Genomic DNA, 20,511 nt, shown 5'->3' on the forward strand with positions numbered 1-20,511 from the left:
AGCAGAGTGAAGCTGACCCCCCACCCACTTGAAACGTAAAGGCAAATAGGCGGAGCGGTTAGTGCTACGTTTGTGCAGATTTGTGCAGGTAAAATTAGCGTTTGTGCTGCTACGGTTTCCGAGATATTAAACTTTATTTTATAGGTCATTCAAAGGTCACCATCCCCCCAGACTGCTCCAAAACAAACCAAAATGGTCTACTTTTTTAGTGCTACGTTTGTGCTGCAAAGATTTTCGTTTGTGCTGCTATCATTTTAAAGATATTAATAACAATTTCTAGAGGTCATCAGAGGTCAACCAGCCCCCCCACATTAATTAAATCAAACAAAATGGGTGTCAATCAACTGTGCTACGTTTGTGCTGGTTTGTGCTGCTAAAATTTTCGTTTGTGCTGCTTCTGTTTTAAAGATATTAATGAAAATGTAAAGGTCAAAAGGTCAACCAGCCCCCCCACATTACCCAAATCCAACAAAAGTGGTATCAAACGTTTGTGCTACGTTTGTGCTGGTTTGTGCTGCAGAAATTTTTGTTTGTGCCGTTATTATTTTAAAGATATTAACAAAAATTTCTAGAGGTCAACCAGCCCCCCCATATTAATGGAATCAAACAAAATGGATGTCAAACGTTTGTGCTGGTTTGTGCTGCAAAAATGTTTGTTTGTGCTGCTAACATTTTAAAATGTTTAATAAAATAATGTCTTGATGCGTGCTTAATCATCCAGGTAAGTAAATCCCAAAAGGTTGATTCTGTTCATCTGGACATTTTCAGTTGGAGAAACGTTTCGTCACTCATCCAAGTGACTTCTTCAGTCTCAGCTGACTGTAGGTTTCCCCAACCATATAAACAGTACATTTGCATAGTGAAGGAAACTAGCGCCACTGAATGAACAATGTGCCGGGGGGTTAATTCCATGATTGTTAGTATGCAAATTCTTATGACCATTGATCAATGACAACTAATCAAAGCCTACTGATCAATGGCCATGAGTACCATTCACAGAAAGTGGGGAATGGCTACAATCACAGCATTGTAGGATGGCGAAAGATGTACCCTTGGGCCCCCCTTCTCGATCCAGAGATGGTCAGCATCCTGACAGCCCGATGGACGAAGCTGTCTCTCAGTCTGCTGGTTCTGGCCCGGAGGCTCTTCAGTATCCTTCCTGATGGCAGCAAACTGAAGACGCTGTTGAAGGGATGAGTGGAGTCACCTGTAATGGAGACGACCTTCCAGATGAGGCAGGTGCAGTAGATCTCCTGGGGAGGGAGGCAAGAGAGGTCCCCACAATGCTCTCGGCTGCTCTCACTACCCGTTGTCATTTTTTCCTGCAGAACCCAATGCAGGAGTCATACCACACAGTGATGCAGCTGGTGAGGATACTCTCAACTGTGCCTCTGTAAAAGGTGCTCATAATGGGGGTTGAATCTCTTGTGCTTCTCAGTTTGCAGAGGAAGTAGAGTCACTGTTGGTCTTCTCCACATTCAGGGACAGGTTGTTGTTGCTGTACCACTCTGGCAGATGGTTAACTTCACCCCTGTAGTAGATCTCGTCGTGGGTCAGCAGAGTGAAGAGAAGGGAGCTCAACACACATCCTTGGGGAGCCCCCGTATTCCGTGTTCTTGGGCTGGAGGTGTTGCTGTTGACCCGTACTGTCTGCTGTCTTCCTGTCAAGAAATCTAGCAGCCCGTTATACAGCAAGGTGCTGATCCCCAGCAGATCCAGTTTGTGAATGAGTTGCTGGGGAATGATGGTGTTGAATGCTGAACTGAAGTCTATGAACAGCACTCTGACATATGAGTCTCTAGTGTTCAGATGTGTGAGGGCTGAGTGAGGGGCAGTTGAAATTCCATCATCGGTTGAGCGTTTTGACCGGTATGCGAACTGAAATGGATCCAGGTTGGGGGAAAGCAATAATTTGATTTGATGCATGACTAACCGTTCAAAGCACTTAACTTAATAATGATGGAGGTGAGTTTGACAGGACGGTAGTCCTTAAAGCAGGAGATAGATGACTTCTTGGGTTCAGTAATGATGGTGGAGGGATCTCCACACACTGTCTGGGGATTGTGTCACCACGGTCTGTAGAGTGGGCTTGTAGTCTGTGATGGTTTGTATTCCTTGCCACTGCCTCCAAGTATCTCTGCTGTCGCTGAAGCTTTGCTGTAGCTGATGCCACGTGACAGGTTTGCCCTTGCTGTTCTTAGACTCACCTAATTCCCGGCTCTGAAGGCTTGCATTTTTCAACTTTAGGAGCATTTAAACCTGACCTGTGAGCCATGGTTTCTGATTGGCCCAGACAGTGATAGTCCTGGTCTCTGTGACATCATCGATGCATTTTGGGATGTAGGCAGTGACAGTTTCTGTATATTCCTGAAAGTCTGTGGTGTTGTCGTGTGTGGCGGCCTGTGGTGGAAAAGCAGTGCCTCTGAGGACCCTTCTGGCCACACCTGTACCTGCTTACGAACTGGTTTGGTGACTTTGACCAGGGGCCTGTGGGAACCCATGGCACACCTAGATTTCTGCCTGTACTGACCCTTATGCAAAATAGGTGGAATTAAGACAGTTCCAAAAGCAAACACAACTGATCAGTGCTGAGAGTGGTCCTGTTGCTGAGGTTGGGATGATCCTGTAATCTCTTATGAACGACCTCCAACGCTTCTATGACTGGGATGCAAGTGAAGACAGATGTAACATCTCTCTCTCACTGTACATGTACTGTTTATAAAATTAGGGAAACATAACCTGCACAAACAAAATAATTTGCAGGACAAATGTTTGACATCAATTTTGTTCGATTTGAAGAAGGTAGGGGGGGCAACTTCACTCACGGGTGTTTATAAGGTTGGGGAAACCTGCAGTCAGCTGAGACTGAAGAAGTCACTTGGATGAGTGACGAAACGTTTCTCCAACTGAAAATGTCCAGATGAACAGAATCAACCTTTTGGGATTTACTTACCTGGATGATTAAGCACGCATCAAGACGTTATTTTATTAAACATTTTAAAATGTTAGCAGCACAAACAAACATTTTTGCAGCACAAACCAGCACAAACGTTTGACATCCATTTTGTTTGATTCCATTAATATGGGGGGGCTGGTTGACCTCTAGAAATTTTTGTTAATATCTTTAAAATAATAACGGCACAAACAAAAATTTCTGCAGCACAAACCAGCACAAACGTAGCACAAACGTTTGATACCACTTTTGTTGGATTTGGGTAATGTGGGGGGGCTGGTTGACCTTTTGACCTTTACATTTTCATTAATATCTTTAAAACAGAAGCAGCACAAACGAAAATTTTAGCAGCACAAACCAGCACAAACGTAGCACAGTTGATTGACACCCATTTTGTTTGATTTAATTAATGTGGGGGGTGTTGAAAATACGCAGTTCTTTGAATCTTTGGGCTGAAGGAGGGACAATACTCGGTGTATAAATGCTCAATCAACAATCATTTATTTCCATACAATTCAACAGTCAGAGCATTACAACGTCCGGACGGGAGAGATGCTACCAGAGGGTCAGGCACATGTCTCAAAATGGTGACGGGTTGCTCAGCTTTTTATAGTCTCTAGTGGCCCCCAGCTAGTCGTAAAAGCCAAAACATCACATTTTTTCTCTGTTACAGCGCCTAAGTTATGACCTCGGCAGTTGTTTCTCTGCTTTCTGTAAGGTGGGGGTGTGGAATGTGGTCTGTCTATCTCCCCTGTCTTTAGACACAGAGTCTCCTGCTTACAACCTTCTCTTCATGATTCAACAATTAAGCACGTCAAGAAAACAGTGTAACACATTCCCAGCAGATCAAGGATACAGAGTGATGCACATTTATCTAATGAACTAATATGTGAATATGTTCTGTTAACTCAAAAGTATAATGAGAACTAAACTACATACAGATCACACACTCTATTTTAAAGGGTATAATATGATCTACAGCAGTATTCTAATTCAACTATTTTGATTACATCTATAAGGTAACATATAATAACAGAATAATATCACAATACCCTCTTTTGATCTCTCATTAAAGAGATCACTAATAACATGCACTTCAGCGTTGCAAGGTCCAGGTTTTCTTGATCCTGAGGCCCTCTGTCCCCCTTTAACGGGTGGACCATATGGGGGATGACCTCTGTGTTCACGCAGTTCAGATGCAAGCAAAGTTAGATTTACAACCATAACAGCAGTTACAGATGACACTCCCATCACTCCCCATTTTCCCACAGCTTTATTTTGGTGCTCCAGTTTTCCACTCCCATTTTAATGCCCCCTTATACCTTTCAAATGTACTTAGACTAGAACCTCTGTCTAAGGAGCTTTTAACCTTTATTTTTATTGCTGCAGCTACCAGTGTCTTCCAGTTGGGTGATTCTCAGCTTCTTTCTTCGACCTCCGGGGTTAGACCACCCTTTAGTCATTGCACAGTTCTGGGGATTATTCTGCCCCGATTTCAAACAAGGATCTGTGTGTTTTGGGTTCACCGGCGTGTCCCCCTTTTTGCCAAGAGCCTCTCGAACCTCGTTGGTCTGGTGTTCCTGGTTTTCGCCAACCCCTTCATGGTTATTGCTGTGTTTATGGGATCCATCTTCTCCAGGAGCCCAAACGTCATGACACTTGACCCCAGTTGCTGTCTCGGCAGTCCCTACATCTGTCCCTGCTGTGAAGGGTCCTCACATCTCCGTGTCCCCGTCTGGTGTCTGTTCCTTTCTCTGCAAGAGACAGAAAACCAAAACACCTCTCTCCCTAGCCTTGATAATCTAATATTGTTATCCATTGTTGTTCTAATGATTCAAATTTGGTTTAAAATATTATGTTCAGGACTTATTCTAATCATAATCTATGTGTGTGTAAAAGAAATCAAAAATTAGTGAACCCTTTCTAAGTCTAACACATTATAAGCTTAAGTTTTACCATAGCTAAATTATTAAACACAGAAATAACGTCTTAAGATGTTCATAAAACCATTGTTTGATGTTCGGACTCAACTCCCCCTTTTTGACACACTCCCATGTGTCAATTCATTGGAGCTAGACACTTAAAAGAGAAGGTTAGTGACATCATATCTCAGAAAGTATCAGAAATTCTTCTCTCGAGTACCGTTGCTCCAGCCTTGTCATCCCTGAGGATCTTCGATCCCGAAAATGTCCCTTCTCCTCATGTAATAAAGTCTGTCATCCTTCCATGCCCTGGTAACTGGTCCATCCAGAGCTGTAACATTTTGAAATGTACATACAACAAGCCAAACCACACCTTGGTCACACCAACCCTTTTCTGCCCCGAAGATGTCCAATGCCATCCTAGTATGGACTGTCAAAAGTGGCTTTAACGCTGACTATCCTGACAATCCATTTTATAACGTTTCCTGGTCAGATTTGCCAATCTCTGCACCAGGGTTGTAATAGTTTTGCAATTTTCATCAGTTTTTATTTTTATTTAGCTTCGACTTCAGATTTTCAATTTTCATCAGTTTTAATTAGTTTTTACCAATTCTTTGCTAGTTTAGTGTAGTTTTTATTTTCTGAAAATCCTTAGTTTCAATTTAGTTTTATTTGTGTTTTGCAAAAATTAAGTGTAACAAAATCCCAGTTCCATCATATCAGTCATGCTCTTCTGGTTATCCTTGGGTGTTGAGACTAATAACTATTAACTCTTGCCGCACCGTGTGGTCCTAATTTTGGTTCAAGTGAATTGATAACCTTTTGAAGGCGATTGTTTCACACCTTTATTTGGATGTCCCAGTCCTGTTGTCTCGGGATCCATCACGCTGCCTTATCTGGGGTTAGCTGTTTTCTGGGGATGCGGGTTGAGTGGGTGAGCTCTTCAAGGAGGGGGAGTGTGCTCCCCCTGATGAGGTCTTCTAGGTAAGCTAGGTTAACCTTCTTGTGTGGGCTTTTCAAGTGCACTTTAAGGTTAGTGGGACTTTTAGTTTTATAAATGTCCCTCATGACCCCCTGATGACCCAGTATTTCATTTTTGCACACTGTAGTACACATTTTAGTTTTTGCTTGTAGCTCGCATCACATGTGTGGGGGTGTGGCCTTGCCAATTGTTTTGCCCACCTTTTCAAAATGGCTGGCGTGCCCACTAGCACATTTCATGGAAAAAGAAAGGTAAGCTTGATATTTACATTCAAACTGTTTTGTTAAACTCAGATTTTTATTTTATTCTTTTCGCAAGTACCCCTCCTCGGTGGCGAGAAACTGTTGGTGTGGTCAAGTGGGTGCTCTGGAAACAAACGCTCAGGACAGAACAGTTATCAGTCATGTACTTCCTACAAATTTTGCATATGTTTTATTCCATATTGATCCTCTGAGTGTAATGGTACATTTTAATTTGAATTTATCCAAACTAAACACAATATTTTCTTTATTTACTTTGCTCTTGTTCTTTTTCAGTACCACATCCTATCAAATGTCCCTGTCGATTATATTCTACATTTAATAACTTACTATTTCAAGTGAGAACCTAAATCACGTGGACCAATGTTTATTATTGCATATCTCTATTCTGAATGTGGCCAGTCATTCATAGGTATTGTTCAATTTTGGCGATTTTCCTCTATAAAATTTAATTGACTTTTTTACAGTGGCCTGCTGTGGTTAATAGTAACATATTCCAGTCATAAGTGATATCAAAAGTCTTCTCCACTGTAGCATTTGGCATTCCCAATAATATAACATGATACCTTAATCAAAACACAGCTAATATAGCACAGTTTTCTTAATGCAAACATCAGTAACTCAAAATCAGCAACCACAGTGTTAAGTCTGCAGTTCATACTTATGTGAAGCTAGAGTCTCCTCCTCCAGTCTCTCTTATCCTCCTGCTCCTGAAAAAACAAAACAAAACAAAGCGAAGCATCCACCCTTCTCTTGTCGGCTGGGTGACTTGTTTATTGGCATTTACTAATCCTACAGTGGGTGCAGTCATTGTCTCAGTATCAAGTCAGTCAAAACTTTTAGTTGTCAGTCCATCACAGTCCATTCGCATGCATACCTCCCTACACATTCATACCAGATGTTGCTGATAATGGAGTCTCCCGCGCAACCTATTCGAGCCTCCATCACCAGCAAGATGACGTCATCATTTTAAAGGAAAACAATTCCTTGTTGTTTTTTTGGGCCGGATTGACTCGGTGCAATCCTTTTAGACTCAGAACTTCTCAGTGTTCCCTATAAGTGAATTTCTCCCAAGCCAATTACAATCATGGAGAAGCACACTTTGCAACTGTTTTTGTAAGAATATTTCATAGCGCTTTAAATTTCAATCTTTCAGGCCTGGTTTAAAGAGCTGATTGTTAAATCATGAACTCACAAAATATCACCATATCACCACCGGTGGATCACACCTCTCAGATGTTTTTCTCCAGTGCACTGTAACAAAAACGAAAACAGACATAACCAACAAAATACTACTAAAATAACACAAACTAGGGCCCGTTGCAGACATGTCCAAGCATAAAACTATCCCTCTCTCGCTTACGAGAAAGAACACAAGCCAAAGCTCACTGATAAAATCAAGCTAGCGCTAAACAAAACCAAACAATCAACCAGAAATTCACAGGAACATTTTGCTTCCTGCCGGGACAATATTGTGTGGGAATGAGAACCTCAGGTGCCGTAACACCTTTTGTTCCTCCTTGAATTAAAACTCAATCACAGAAAATGCCGTACTCCAACCTAACCTTACACTATTAATTCATCATTTTCACTCTGTGCCACTGTTCCTCATCAGGGCTGTGTGAAGCACAGCAAAGAATTCAGTCAAGGCCTTGAGCCATAAACAGACATCACGCACAGACATTGTTTTCATAACCAAACTTTTTTAGACCTTATTAACTCTACATAAATGCCTTCTAGGTGACATATAACACATTCTAAGTAATCAATGGTAATCAATGGAAATCAATGGCTCCTCATAAAAATTATGCATTGGGATGTTTGTGTGCAGCATTTTGCATATCAGCATAAGCAAAGCATTCTTCATTGCATCAGCGTGTATGTGTGTGTGCGTGTGGATCACTCTTCATTGCACAAGCGTGTGCATGTGTATGTGTGCATCACTTCTCAGTGAATCAACCTTCCCGTGTGTGTGTGTGTGTGTGTGTGTGTGTGTGTGTGTGTGTGTGTGTGTGTGTGTGTGTGTGTGTGTGTGTGTGTGTGTGTGTTTGTGTTCATCACTTTCCTGTTCTGGTGTTCTGGGTAAACCACGGCCTGAAGCATGCCCTGGGGTCCTGCCCCCCTCCTTTTTCAGTTTGTTTGCGACCATTGCTGCTGCTGCTGCTGCTCAAAATTCAGTCCGTCCTGGTTCTGACCCCAATTGGGGCAGTCCTTTCTCCAGTGTCGATGTTCACCGCAGGTGAAACCTGCATCTTCTTCTGTGTTTTTGTCCATTCTGAGGTGCCTTCTGACCTCAGTTACTCCTCCTGTCTCGGTCACGCCCTTTTTCGCCACCCGATCATCCGTGTTGGTCCATCACTGTCCTGTACAGTGTGAATGCAAAGTTATCAAGGTCAGCATTCTTTCGCTCGGCCTTACTTTTCATTCGGGCTTGGCGGGCGTCTCGTCACAGCTCTGTCAGCTGACGCAGTCTGGGAATTTTTCCCCCGTGTAGTGAAACGGGCCTTAGGTTTAGTGCTCTCCGTCTCGGCTGCATGAGATCACATTCCTGCAGGTCTGTTGACATTCTCAGGTCGTTGTTGTGGGTCCAGCTGTTGCAGCATTTGGTCAGTGTCACGTATGGGGGAGAGCAGGAGTCCAGTCAGCCTCGGCTTTCAGGGCCGGCAAAGCAGCCTGTAATTAAATATGTATAGAAAAAACAAAAACAAAACAAAACAAAAAACAAAAGCAAAAACAAACGAACAGGAAAATGTTGTTGTGTTGGCTGTGTTATTCAGAGGGGAGACAATGGGGCCAGGCCCTATGTCAGCCTTCTCTCCCCCTTTTTTTGTTTTTTGTCTCCCGATATAATCAACTCCTAACCCACCAAGTTGACAGGACAACACAGGTACATGTTAAAATTCTTAAGATCAGGTTTAAAAGCCCAAAAAAGGAACTTTCTTTCATTCAGTAATCACTTTTATTAATCAATCAACAGAAAACATGTCACAATTTGAATCTTTTAACCACTAAATTTGTTGTGTCTTGCCTGGTTGGTTAGACCAGTGTTCCTTTTTTTTTTTAGTTAAATTGTTGTCCTGCAACCCAGAGGGTTTCTTTGTCAGTAATGTATAAACTTCATCATTTAAGTATGTTAATTTTTCTTTAACCTTGCTGGAAAATCTTCACGTGTTCATGAGTGTAAGCTGTTTCTTCATTGCGTGTATGTGCATTTGTATAAAAGCAGGTTAATTTTATCTTTTCTCAAACTAGGCGTTACCTTAAAAGGAGCCTTTCTCTCAGATTTCTCTGCTTGTGTGTGTTTTTGTTTCACCTTTTTGTTGTGATGCTCCGGACGCCTTCCCAACCTCCACAAGTCCGTTGGCCCCAATTTTATGTGTTAAAACTTCTCTTAATTTCTCCTCTAATTCTCTCCTCGCTGCTGTCTGTTTCACAGCTGCTGATTCGTGCTGGGTGTGGTTCCCATTACCTATAATTTTGCTTCGGCCGCTGTGCTTGTGGGGGCAGTTGGTCCAGGTCCGCAGCTTCCTGTATTAACACACTAAGAGATTTATTTTAATTTCATTTTCATCACTTTTAAACCGATAAGCAGGCAACACGCCTACCTTGACAGCGTAAACTGTACGCCAGTCTCCCAACACATTCCTCTCTGTACTCCTCCATAATTCTCCACTGCACACCTCTTACTATCTCTCCTTTTTATTTTTATTACACCACAGAGTAATACACCCAATTATGCCCGTCTATCTCTATGTGGCTCCAAATTCCCTCTTTATTTTAATTTCACACTCGTCAGGGGACAGGCACACAACAATTTCAACCACTGCAACGAGGAATTCAACCTTTTTATATTTCTTTACTAATCTAGACTCAACGTTTGGTCGCAAAATGTGTCTTGTTCTAGTCCGGAATAAATGTGAACCCGTGATTACACGGCCGTTCCAGTGTTATTTCCGTAGCTATGCGGGGGCCCTCACCTCCCCAAGTCACCACCTCGGCACCCGGACGCCGCCGGTCCTGGCCACGCGTCCACGGACAGGAGGGTCGCCACTCCTAGGGCAAATGTTCCACAGGTACACTAGGCATCAACCTTTGATCCTAAAATGTGTATTTGCTCTAATGTCCTCCTAATCAAACACATTAACCGTCACTGTCACTGTGTTCACGCTTCACACTCCACACAAAAACACACTCAGAGCGCGCCTCACTCACACTCTCACTCAGTGCGCGCTTCACCCACAAGACAGCACCCAGAGCGCGCCTCGCAGCTTCACACACACTCTCTCACCCAGAGCGCGCTTTGACACTCACACACAACACTTTTCCTCAGCGGGAATTTTACACAGAAACCTCTGAGCTCAACTATTAGATCTTCTTAAAGCACACTGCACCATAGACCAAAATACCCTTTTCTCTGCGCTTATGACCGCCACCACGGGGCAAAGTCGCATCATAAACGTGATGCTTGCATCCCCGAAGTTATACCAGACATCATAAACCAGGTTTTGCTCTATGTACTTCTTGGCAAGTAAAATTTTACTTTGTTTTATGACCGCAGCCCTTAAAAAAAAAAAACTCGACTGACGCCACAAACCACCGTCAAACCTCTGTTCAATGTACTAAAATTAGCACCAACCACTACTGCACTTCACGGCCGCATCACCGGAACACGGCCGTATCATAAACCAAACCTACGGACGTGTTTCGCTCTCGCGTTGCCAGTGTTTAACCGCACCGTGAAGCCAGCATCTGCTTTTCCTTAAATCAACTTCTATTTCATAGCCGGCAAGAGCAGGACGTAACCGACACCATAAACAAACTTCTCGACTTCAATGTACTGAACTAATGGCCGTGTCTTCAGAATAAATTCTAATGTATTATTGCTACAGAAGCCAGTATTAGACAAAATTAAATGTGGAAGGTAAAGTGGCTGCAACTAGCTCAACGTAGTATCTTATTAGTTTCTCGGTAGAAGCAGTTTATTTAACACACTGGAATTCAGCCTCAACTTATGTTGTTAGTATCTTGCGCCAAAAACCAGACACCGACCAATTTACTGTGAAAATACATGTGACTCAGTGAACAGATTAATTTGGAAAGCCCAATATGCACATTTGGTATTTATAATACAACAGGCTGTGCTTACCTTTCTGTTTTAGGCCGGCCTTCTGTTCACTTTGCCCCACGATCTCACCAAAGGCCAAATCTGCACCTCCTCAGCACACCAAAGATCCGGGTCACACGGCACCAAGTTGTTGAAAATACGCAGTTCTTTGAATCTTTGGGCTGAAGGAGGGACAATACTCGGTGTATAAATGCTCAATCAACAATCATTTATTTCCATACAATTCAACAGTCAGAGCATTACAACGTCCGGACGGGAGAGATGCTACCAGAGGGTCAGGCACATGTCTCAAAATGGTGACGGGTTGCTCAGCTTTTTATAGTCTCTAGTGGCCCCCAGCTAGTCGTAAAAGCCAAAACATCACATTCTTTCTCTGTTACAGCGCCTAAGTTATGACCTCGGCAGTTGTTTCTCTGCTTTCTGTAAGGTGGGGGTGTGGAATGTGGTCTGTCTATCTCCCCTGTCTTTAGACACAGAGTCTCCTGCTTACAACCTTCTCTTCATGATTCAACAATTAAGCATGTCAAGAAAACAGTGTAACACATTCCCAGCAGATCAAGGATACAGAGTGATGCACATTTATCTAATGAACTAATATGTGAATATGTTCTGTTAACTCAAAAGTATAATGAGAACTACACTACATACAGCTCACACACTCTATATTAAAGGGTATAATGTGATCTACAGCAGTATTCTAATTCAACTACTTTGATTACATATATAAGGTAACATATAATAACAGAATAATATCACAGGGGGCTGGTTGACCTCTGATGACCTCTAGAAATTGTTATTAATATCTTTAAAATGATAGCAGCACAAACGAAAATCTTTGCAGCACAAACCAGCACAAACGTAGCACAAACGTTTGATACCACTTTTGTTGGATTTGGGTAATGTGGGGGGGCTGGTTGACCTTTACATTTTCATTAATATCTTTAAAACAGAAGCAGCACAAACGCTAATTTTACCTGCACAAATCAGCACAAACGTAGCACTAAAAAAGTAGACCATTTTGGTTTGTTTTGGAGCAGTCTGGGGGGATGGTGACCTTTGAATGACCTATAAAATAAAGTTTAATATCTCGGAAACCGTAGCAGCACAAACGCTAATTTTACCTGCACAAATCTGCACAAACGTAGCACTAACCGCTCCGCCTATTTGCCTTTACGTTTCAAGCGGGTGGGGGGTCAGCTTCACTCTGCTGTGTAACTGTGGCAGCCGCTGGCTACAGTGCGGCTTAAAAGTTGTGGAAGTGGAGTGGGTAGGGGTGAGCTGCCGTTTCTTTTGATCACCCGTTTTTTCCTGTTTTGAATTAGTTAAGGAGGTCAGACTCTGTCTTTACTTTTGACTTTGTTTTGGTAAGGTCAGGGGAGCGGGATTTGTGTAGATTTGTTTTTGTTTATTATTTTGGCCTTGGCTCACCCTGAAGTGTTGACACTCCCGTTTTGTTGTTCCTTTTTTTCACTTTGTAAATAAATCACATTATAACGAACGGATTTGTTTCCTGTGGCTGCTTGGGTCTTGGGGTGGGAAGCGAGTGCCTCACTCATGTTATTGCCTGGCCCTAGACGGGTCGTAACAAGCCTTCATCCTTCCCTGTTACTTCATCTTACCCTCTTGTATGTTAAGCACTTTGGTACACCACTGGTTTTAAATGTGCTGTATAAATAAAGGTTATTGTTGTTGTTGTTGTAAACAAAAGCAAATGTAGTATGTACTAATTTGTATATGTATACAATGTAAATCGTAGAATTATGTGCACAAACAGTAATATTACTTTACATACTTATTATTTAATGCTAATTCTTAACATTTTTACACATGTACTGATGTAGCCAGATGGGCTACTCGCCTTCCGTTGTTTTTCTTCTCTCATTCTCTCTCTCTCTCGCTCGCTCTACCACCCTCGCTCTCTTTCCACTGCACTCGCTCCTTGTATCAGGTGATCGGGTTAATTGGGAACCCACCTGCACATTGATTGCAGGGTGGCGCTAGCCTGTATAAAGCTAAGCCGATGTCTTGTTGGATTAATTCCTCCCGAGCTTCTGGTACGATACAGCAGTAAATGCTGGCGTACTGCGACGGACTGATCAGCAAGAGCCGATTATATGACAGCTACAGGTATGCTCTCGCTTAACCTTGGATTCCCTCCGAATACTGGAATTGGTGTTAATATCCTTTTCCGGCCTGTTGTAGCGCAGCAGTCTGTTTAATTCTGCCATTGCGGAGAGAGGTGTTCGTGGTATCTCCACCAATGAGAGTATAGTGCCTCCGGTCCTGGGGTAAGCTGTTAGAACTACTTTTATTAGCATTCATAGCTATAAGAGTTTAAGGTTACACTTATCTGTTTCAGGGTTCACTGCTGTACTCACCTCTCCATGGTAAATTGTCCAACCTAAATTGGAAGAGTGGACTGCCTTCTCAGTTGCTGTTGTGAACTCCTCCTTGGTGGAGTCTGCTGTCTTGTCTTGTTTTGTCTTATCTTGTTTTTATTAAGTAGGCTTACCTTTTTTTGGGTTCGCCTGGTGTTCTATTTTACCCTGGACTGTTGCTCGTACCCACACTTCTGTGATCGGGCTGAAGTGATTCTCTGCCCGAGTGTCGTGCTGGGACTCTAAATCGCCTGGGTGGCCGGTCTCAGCCGGTGGGGAGCCAGACCGGCCTACGCCTGAGAATAATTATTACCAGCACGAGTGGTAGTTTGACCCGTGGGGAATAAGCCTTTCCCGTGTGTGTGTGTGATTTCTTTTATTAAAGTTATTAAAGTGTGTTTTAGTCTTTTTATGATTTGTAGCGAGCCTGACGCTCAGTGTCCTTTTATTCTTTTAACATACTTTTCTGTGTTTTATTTCAGTGAAGGAGGACGAGCCAGTGGCCCTGGGACCTCAGGTGGTGGGTCGTTTTCACACTTTCTTTTGTACAGCACTGGGTGGTCTGCAGTGATTCTTTTGGTGTGATTTTCTTTTGGTTCCACGGCTGCTGGTAAGTCCAAGTTCCACGATTGTTTATTTTTACTGTAGGACACTGTCAATAATGACGCTACATCTTGACTTTTAATATTTTATTTATAAAATATTATTTATAATATTTTATTTATTTCTATAAATAAAACTGTTTTAATATTGGAAGCCAACCTGCCTCAGTGTGCATCCTTGAATCTGTGCGGTCTTCTTTTATTCCTTTTATTTATTTTTCTTAAATATATTTCCTGGGGGTGTAATTCCCCTAGGTGGCGTTGTCAAGTTTATTTATTTTGTTCATAACCCCGCCGACCACTTGGTCACACTAGCACTGTCTCTTTGCCTACTGTTGACATGATTCCAGTTTTCGTTCTTTTAGTGCCTTTTCATACTTTATTACATGAAATGGATGGTAATACGACAAAAGACCTACAACAATAAGAACAAAAAATGTGTAATTTTAACAATTGCCTTTTATTTAACCTTCAACAAACAGCCAAAAAACAAAAAGTGCCCAGATTAAGCTTGTAGTGTAGAGAATACTCCACTATTTATGACACCATTAGCTCATTATTACAGGAAATACTCAAGTTAACATGTCTCCTCTCAAGTCTGCAGCCTCTCCTGTGAGACTGACAAAGAAAGCAGCTTTACTTCTTGCTTTCTTTGACCAGTTGTTCCACTTCCTTCATGAAGCGCAGGCAGAGCTCATCCTGCCACGGCAGAGCAACACACTGAACCGCCACAGGTAGACCCTCGCCACCGGACACTGCCTGAACACAAAAAAACACTCCTGTCACTTAATGCTCAGCAGCTGAACGCACCACCTAAATGTGTAATTTACTAAACAGGGCAAAAGAGCACAATCCCCAAATAGTGCTGAAAGGTGTTTACCTAGAAAAAAAATGGATTTGCTGAATTCATGGGGAAGTCATGTGTGTACATGTGTTCATCTGTGATCTCACGTATTGTCAAAGTGCATGCAGCTGAACTTGTGTAGATCCACCAGTAATAAGTAACGGTTGTTGGAGCACAGCTGATGTGCTGAAAACCGTGTGCTGTTTACACTCCTGGAATTATAACTGTTTAAGTGGAGTGTGATAAAACTTTATTAAGGAAAAATGTATTTTTAAAGTTTATCAACATAAATACATTGCTTTAATGTCCATCAAAGGTCTGATTCTTCTGAGGATCAGTGCTGTCCTCCTCCCTGTTTCTCCATTTTTTTGGCCGTTTCCCTTTGAACCCTATTGCACAGGCTGTGAAACTGAAGAGCTGGAAGCAGTTTTGTTGCCGCTGGCATTGTGTGACTCCTTTAGGTTAGAGGCTCCAGGTCATCTCTGAAGCTACTGAGCAAATTTAGCATTAAGTGGCTTGGTAGCTCTGTACCTTGGAATTGTTAGTCTGCTTGCCTATCGATCCTGCTCAATGGTTCCACTTGCACATGTGCTGCAATCAGCTGATTTCACTTCATATGCCAGAAGAGGAAAATAGTGACGCAGTCTACAGCGTGGATATAAACATTAAACACGTGCAAATGGATCATTTACAAAAGTCTCTGAGCCCCCACTTCTTAACTGAAGTCTTCTTACTGCACTCGCTTTGGAAAAATCTATTTTTTTTCATGCCAAAAGTTTGTCCTGACACAACGTGTTAGTAAATCTGGCTCTATGTTCTCACTCAGTCTTATCTCACTGGTACATGTTGCCTACCTCTTTGAAGAGTTTGTCCCACATGTCCTGATAACAGCCCTTATAGTGCTTGAGTTCTTCCTCATCCTTTGTGGTCACTGTGGAAACAGTGACTACACCCGCAGGAAAGGTAAGGAGATTGTAGAGTATCGTGTAGCTAACAGCAGCTTAAAACGCAGAAAAGACAAAACAATTACTTACTTACTTACTCTATATCCAGACCCAGGTTACTTTTTAAATCAAGTAATGTCTGGAGAGTCGTCCTCATCTTTGATGAAATGTCTCTTTTTTTCCTCTTTTCAAAGTTCAGTTGTATTATAACGTGTAACTGTTTTGTACACTAAGGAGCTTGGAAATAAAAGTGTCTGGACTTCTTTAGGTTTCTTGAAGACGTTTCACCTCTCATTCGAGAAGCTTCTTCAGTTCCAAGAGCAGCTGGTGGAGAGTCCCAGATTTTAAGCCCCATGGAAGTGTCCCCAAGAGGGTCATGGACCACCCATTTATCCTATACCTAATCACACCATCCAAGGTGTGAAAACGGGTGTAAGTCACAAGCAGCAATGACGTTTTTCTTTCCAAGCTCCTTAGACTACAGTGACCTGGATGACTGAGTTCACAGACATGTTTTGTACACTGTCATTCTTTTTTTTTTATCATGTCTATCCAGTTCCCCAGTGATGAAACCTGCTGAATCCACTACAACATGAATTACACTTTAGCTAAACTTCATTTACAAATAGAAGTACTAAACACAATAAAAATTAAACTGGAAAAATAAAGGGTTTTTTTATTAGTTACTGTTATCTTTTGCCTTTTATATTTTACATATCTTTGTAATTTTCTGAAACTATTAAAGTAACAATATCTGATCTAATTTGTGACTTTTGCTTCACACTTTAAACATCTTTAAAGTCCTGTAATTACATTTTTTTGAAAACAAAGTGATAAATACAGAAACTAAGTTGTCTGTCATACTGAGTGAATCATACTTGAAAGTTTGCCACAGTATAAGAAGTTGTAGGCTGGTCCAGTCACAGGACACAGCAGCACATCAATGTTGCAGCTCCTCCAATGTGCTATTGTCTCTTGAATGTAGTCCTAAAGAAAACACAGGAAATCTCAATTTCTCCTTCAGACTTTCATACGTGACCATGCATCATCAGCTGACAGTACCTCAACAGCAGCATGTTGCTTCCACAGCTCTGGAACAGATCTAAGAATGAAGCAGAACGTTTGGATATAATTCCTAGCACATGGAAATGTAACAAAGAAACGATTCAAGCACAAATGAAGAATTTCAAGGATACTTTCTCACCCAACTCCACAAAGAGCATCAAAGTTGGCAGAAACACGAGGAAACTGCCAAAAAAAATCAGCATCATTATAAATGTTTTATCAGACTGAACTGTGAAGTTAACTGTTAAACCAAGGACTCACCACGGGTTTGAGCAAGAATGAAATGGTTTTCTTCAACCACTTGGGAAAGCCATAAGGAAAAACCTGAGGCTCCAGACAAGGGTCCACAGGTCCCCCTTCCCTAAAATGAAAGAGATCATTGGCACAGGAGAAAACAGTCTGTTCAGAGACACTGAACTGAGAATTACTGTAATGGTTTCAAAAAGAACCACAACCCCATGTTGCTCGTAAAGACAATGGCAGCATGGTGATGTTTAGTGGTTAGAACTAAAAAGAAACAAAATCTCTAAATGTTAGATGATTTAAGTTTAGAAAACAAATGGTACTAACTGACTTATTAAATGGAACAACTCACAGTTTTTGTAGCAGGGTGGTAGCTCCATCTGCAAATACACCCTTTATCAAAAGCTGAGGGATAGTTTGATCCATCTTCAGTGGACAGTAAGGGACGAGCTAAAGGCACAAATATCAACACTGAGGACCTATGACTCATATCACATACGTGGCTTGACAGTGATCATAGTGTGTGTGGTGACGTCTTACTGTGTGCCCTGCTTGCTCTAGCAGAGCTTTGACCTCTCTGACGCCTCGGGCCATGCTTGGAGATGGATGCGTGTAGCCATCGCTTTCCAAATAACCGATCCTTAGAGGTCTGGAGCTTCTGTATATCTAAGGGTCAATCTTTTTTACTTCCTCAGTCAATTAAACATAATCAGTTTGCAAAGGTTAAGATTACAGCCTGTAAAGTTAATTCTGTATCTCAGGACATTAATAACAGGTGAGGTAAGAGTAATATAAAGTGAAGCGTTAGGACAACCATGTATCCGCTTAATTTGTAGTTTTTAACCAAAAGAATAATCATTAACAGATTATATGAACCTCACAGTACAGGACACACCTCCATGTTAAAAGGTAATGGTGGAACAGTGGGGTCCAAAGAAAACATGTGGTCACAAAGAAGTGCCTGCATGCACAGAGCCAGGCTGTCCACATCTCTTGCCATGGGTCCAGGAGATGACGGCACTAGTTTCATACGAAATATAAAGCAGTGACTCAAATATTTGAGACCGTTTGTGTCTGTGAAATATTGCTATACAGTGGTTATGTAACTACATTTACTTTATATGTAAAGTACATATGTTTCTTACCCGACTTTTGCCCTCGATAAATTGGACGAAGGCCCTGTAAACTAATCATTACACAAAAGTGTTAACAAAGATAAAGTTTAACTCAGTGTAACTCAATGTGTAATAAATTTCCAGGAAACTGACTGAATGAGACCCACCTGAGCCGACCTGCAGTTGGTTTGAAACCACAGATTCCACAGAAGGATGCAGGAATACGGATACTGCCACCTATATCAGTGCCTATACCAAGCAGGGAGCCCCCTCCCCCGATGAGAGCCCCCTCCCCACCAGATGAACCTCCAGAGGTCTTCTGGGGGTTATGAGGGTTCACAGTCTGCCCGTAGATAGGATTACTGCAGTCATAGCTGTCAACAGACAGTTAATGAGTCTCTGCATATTATTTTCATTCATATTTTCATTATTTGCACATTTGGAATGGACAAAGGCAACTTAACACATGCACTCAGTTTTAAATGTGCTGTAGATTTTTATGTGAGTAACTGATAAAAGATGTACTTTAAAAGAGCTTGAGGCAAGTTGGTTCTCACAAAGGGAATAGCTCCTTGTTTCTTCAGGACTTGAACGAGCACACTGTCCTTTTCAGCAGGCTGGTCCAGGTTAATGACCACACCACAAGAACAGTCATGATTCTAGTGTTGGAAAAAAACAAAGATGATAATGTTACATCAAATACCTGAGCTATGATGCTCGAGAATACTGTACCATACTTATAAATACTGATGGGAAATACTTTAACTGTAACTGAAATTTGCATTGCATAACCTTTGTAATACCTTAAATGTAATATTTTCTTTGATGCTAACTGGAACTCCGTACAAGAGACCATCCTTGTTGGAGCCAACAGTTGTCAGCTGGTCCAAACTCTCCAGCAAAATTTCAGTGCAGCAGTTCAGCTTTTTGTTTACAGCCAGAGTCTGTTGGAAAGGAAACAAGCACAGACAGTTTGAGATTAACTTATTCACCTAAAGGGATTTTAATCTTTGTAAAATATTAAACTCTTGTTGGAAACACAGACATTACTTGACACATCAGTCTGTGTTGCTTATATGAATATTTTTATCCAGTGTGTCTAAACTTTAACTGTAATAAGACAATTCTGTGTAAAATGAACTAAAAAGCAGTGAGTTGTAAGTAGGAGTAATGTCAAAAATAAACATTAAGATAAGTCTGACTAATTTAAATGATTACTTGTTTAAAAAATGACTTTTGCTGTATTTGATCTATTATGAAAGATTTGTGTCATGCTGGATATTGAACCTTTTCCATGTAAGAGTAAAGCACATCCTCGGGGCGCAGTAAACCTTCGTTCAGCTGCTGTGTCAGCTCAGACAGGGAGAGCGTCAGGATGAAAGCAGAGTCAGTTGTCGGATGCTAGGAGACACAGACCCACACAGAATCATTATGTTATTATTTCTTTTAAAGGCTGCAACAAAGAGACGGAACCACATCCATGTACAGATTCAGGATTCTTCCTTCCACTTTTTTTTTTTTTTTTACAATCTTTCTCAAACACAGCAATGAGTTCACTGCACTTAAACGGTTTGCACAGTCATAACTTTCATTTTCATGCTCAAGCATGGAGACATTGCAAAGTGCCAGTATTTTGGTATTTAATAACTACACCTCTGCCAGGTTAAACTAAAAGCAGATCATTAGCTGAGATTATCGATAAAGAGAAACTAGAAAAATCCCCAAAGCTCTGAACTCTCACCGACTGTTTGTACCGGAGCACCGCCTGCTCTGCCCGCTGCAAGCTCTCATCTCTCCTGTTTCTGGCTCTCTTGATCTTTTCCTCTGCCTGTCGGAGGCTGTTGATCTTTTTCACCCACACAACCAGGTATCCCCCAATGCAGGCAACACCAGTGAGCAGAGCCGCTGTCCAGTTGTCCATCTTCACTCTCTTAATAAACGGTTCAGTGTTCTGCGTGATTTTCGTCTTTGCCCTGGGGCTGCAAATTGGTTTAAATGCCACATGGATCTAACACACAGCTGTTTAAACGCGACAGGCTTGCCTTGTTTTAGCTGTGAACTAAAGTGGGCGTGGTGAG

At 41.8% G+C, this 20,511-nt stretch overlaps 1 protein-coding gene and 1 long non-coding RNA gene across 2 annotated transcripts; both read right to left on the bottom strand.

Annotated features, from left to right (window-relative positions):
- Window positions 1-3,431: 3,431 nt before the first annotated feature.
- On the bottom strand, window positions 3,432-7,364 carry LOC143415011 (uncharacterized). Its single transcript, XR_013095620.1, has 2 exons — window positions 7,313-7,364; window positions 3,432-6,827 (listed from the first exon to the last, which is right to left on the bottom strand). It is a non-coding gene; the product is annotated as an uncharacterized LOC143415011 (long non-coding RNA).
- Window positions 7,365-14,663: 7,299 nt separating this feature from the next.
- LOC106676248 (vitamin D3 hydroxylase-associated protein) lies at window positions 14,664-20,458 on the bottom strand. Its single transcript, XM_024798876.2, has 15 exons — window positions 20,175-20,458; window positions 19,721-19,834; window positions 19,237-19,377; window positions 18,959-19,092; window positions 18,601-18,807; window positions 18,464-18,504; window positions 18,214-18,338; window positions 17,859-17,984; window positions 17,671-17,768; window positions 17,337-17,436; window positions 17,215-17,258; window positions 17,073-17,112; window positions 16,889-16,997; window positions 15,921-16,066; window positions 14,664-14,981 (listed from the first exon to the last, which is right to left on the bottom strand). Exons 1-15 carry the CDS (start codon window positions 20,352-20,354, stop codon window positions 14,859-14,861), a joined length of 1,728 nt encoding a protein of 575 aa, XP_024654644.2. The 5' UTR covers window positions 20,355-20,458; the 3' UTR covers window positions 14,664-14,858.
- Between the last annotated feature and the right edge of the window lie 53 nt (window positions 20,459-20,511).

Source organism: Maylandia zebra, linkage group LG23, assembly GCF_041146795.1.
Source record: "Maylandia zebra isolate NMK-2024a linkage group LG23, Mzebra_GT3a, whole genome shotgun sequence".
NCBI lineage: Eukaryota > Metazoa > Chordata > Actinopteri > Cichliformes > Cichlidae > Maylandia > Maylandia zebra.

Excerpts from the sequence above, each read along its gene's own strand:
- LOC106676248 (XM_024798876.2), bottom strand. The coding sequence starts at position 20,354 with ATGGACAACTGGACAGCGGCTCTGCTCACTGGTGTTGCCTGCATTGGG. Across the intron at positions 17,437-17,670 it reads ACCACCCTGCTACAAAAACT|GGAAGGGGGACCTGTGGACC; the intron begins GTGAGTTGTTCC and ends CTTTCATTTTAG. Across the intron at positions 16,998-17,072 it reads AGCAACATGCTGCTGTTGAG|GACTACATTCAAGAGACAAT; the intron begins GTACTGTCAGCT and ends TGTTTTCTTTAG.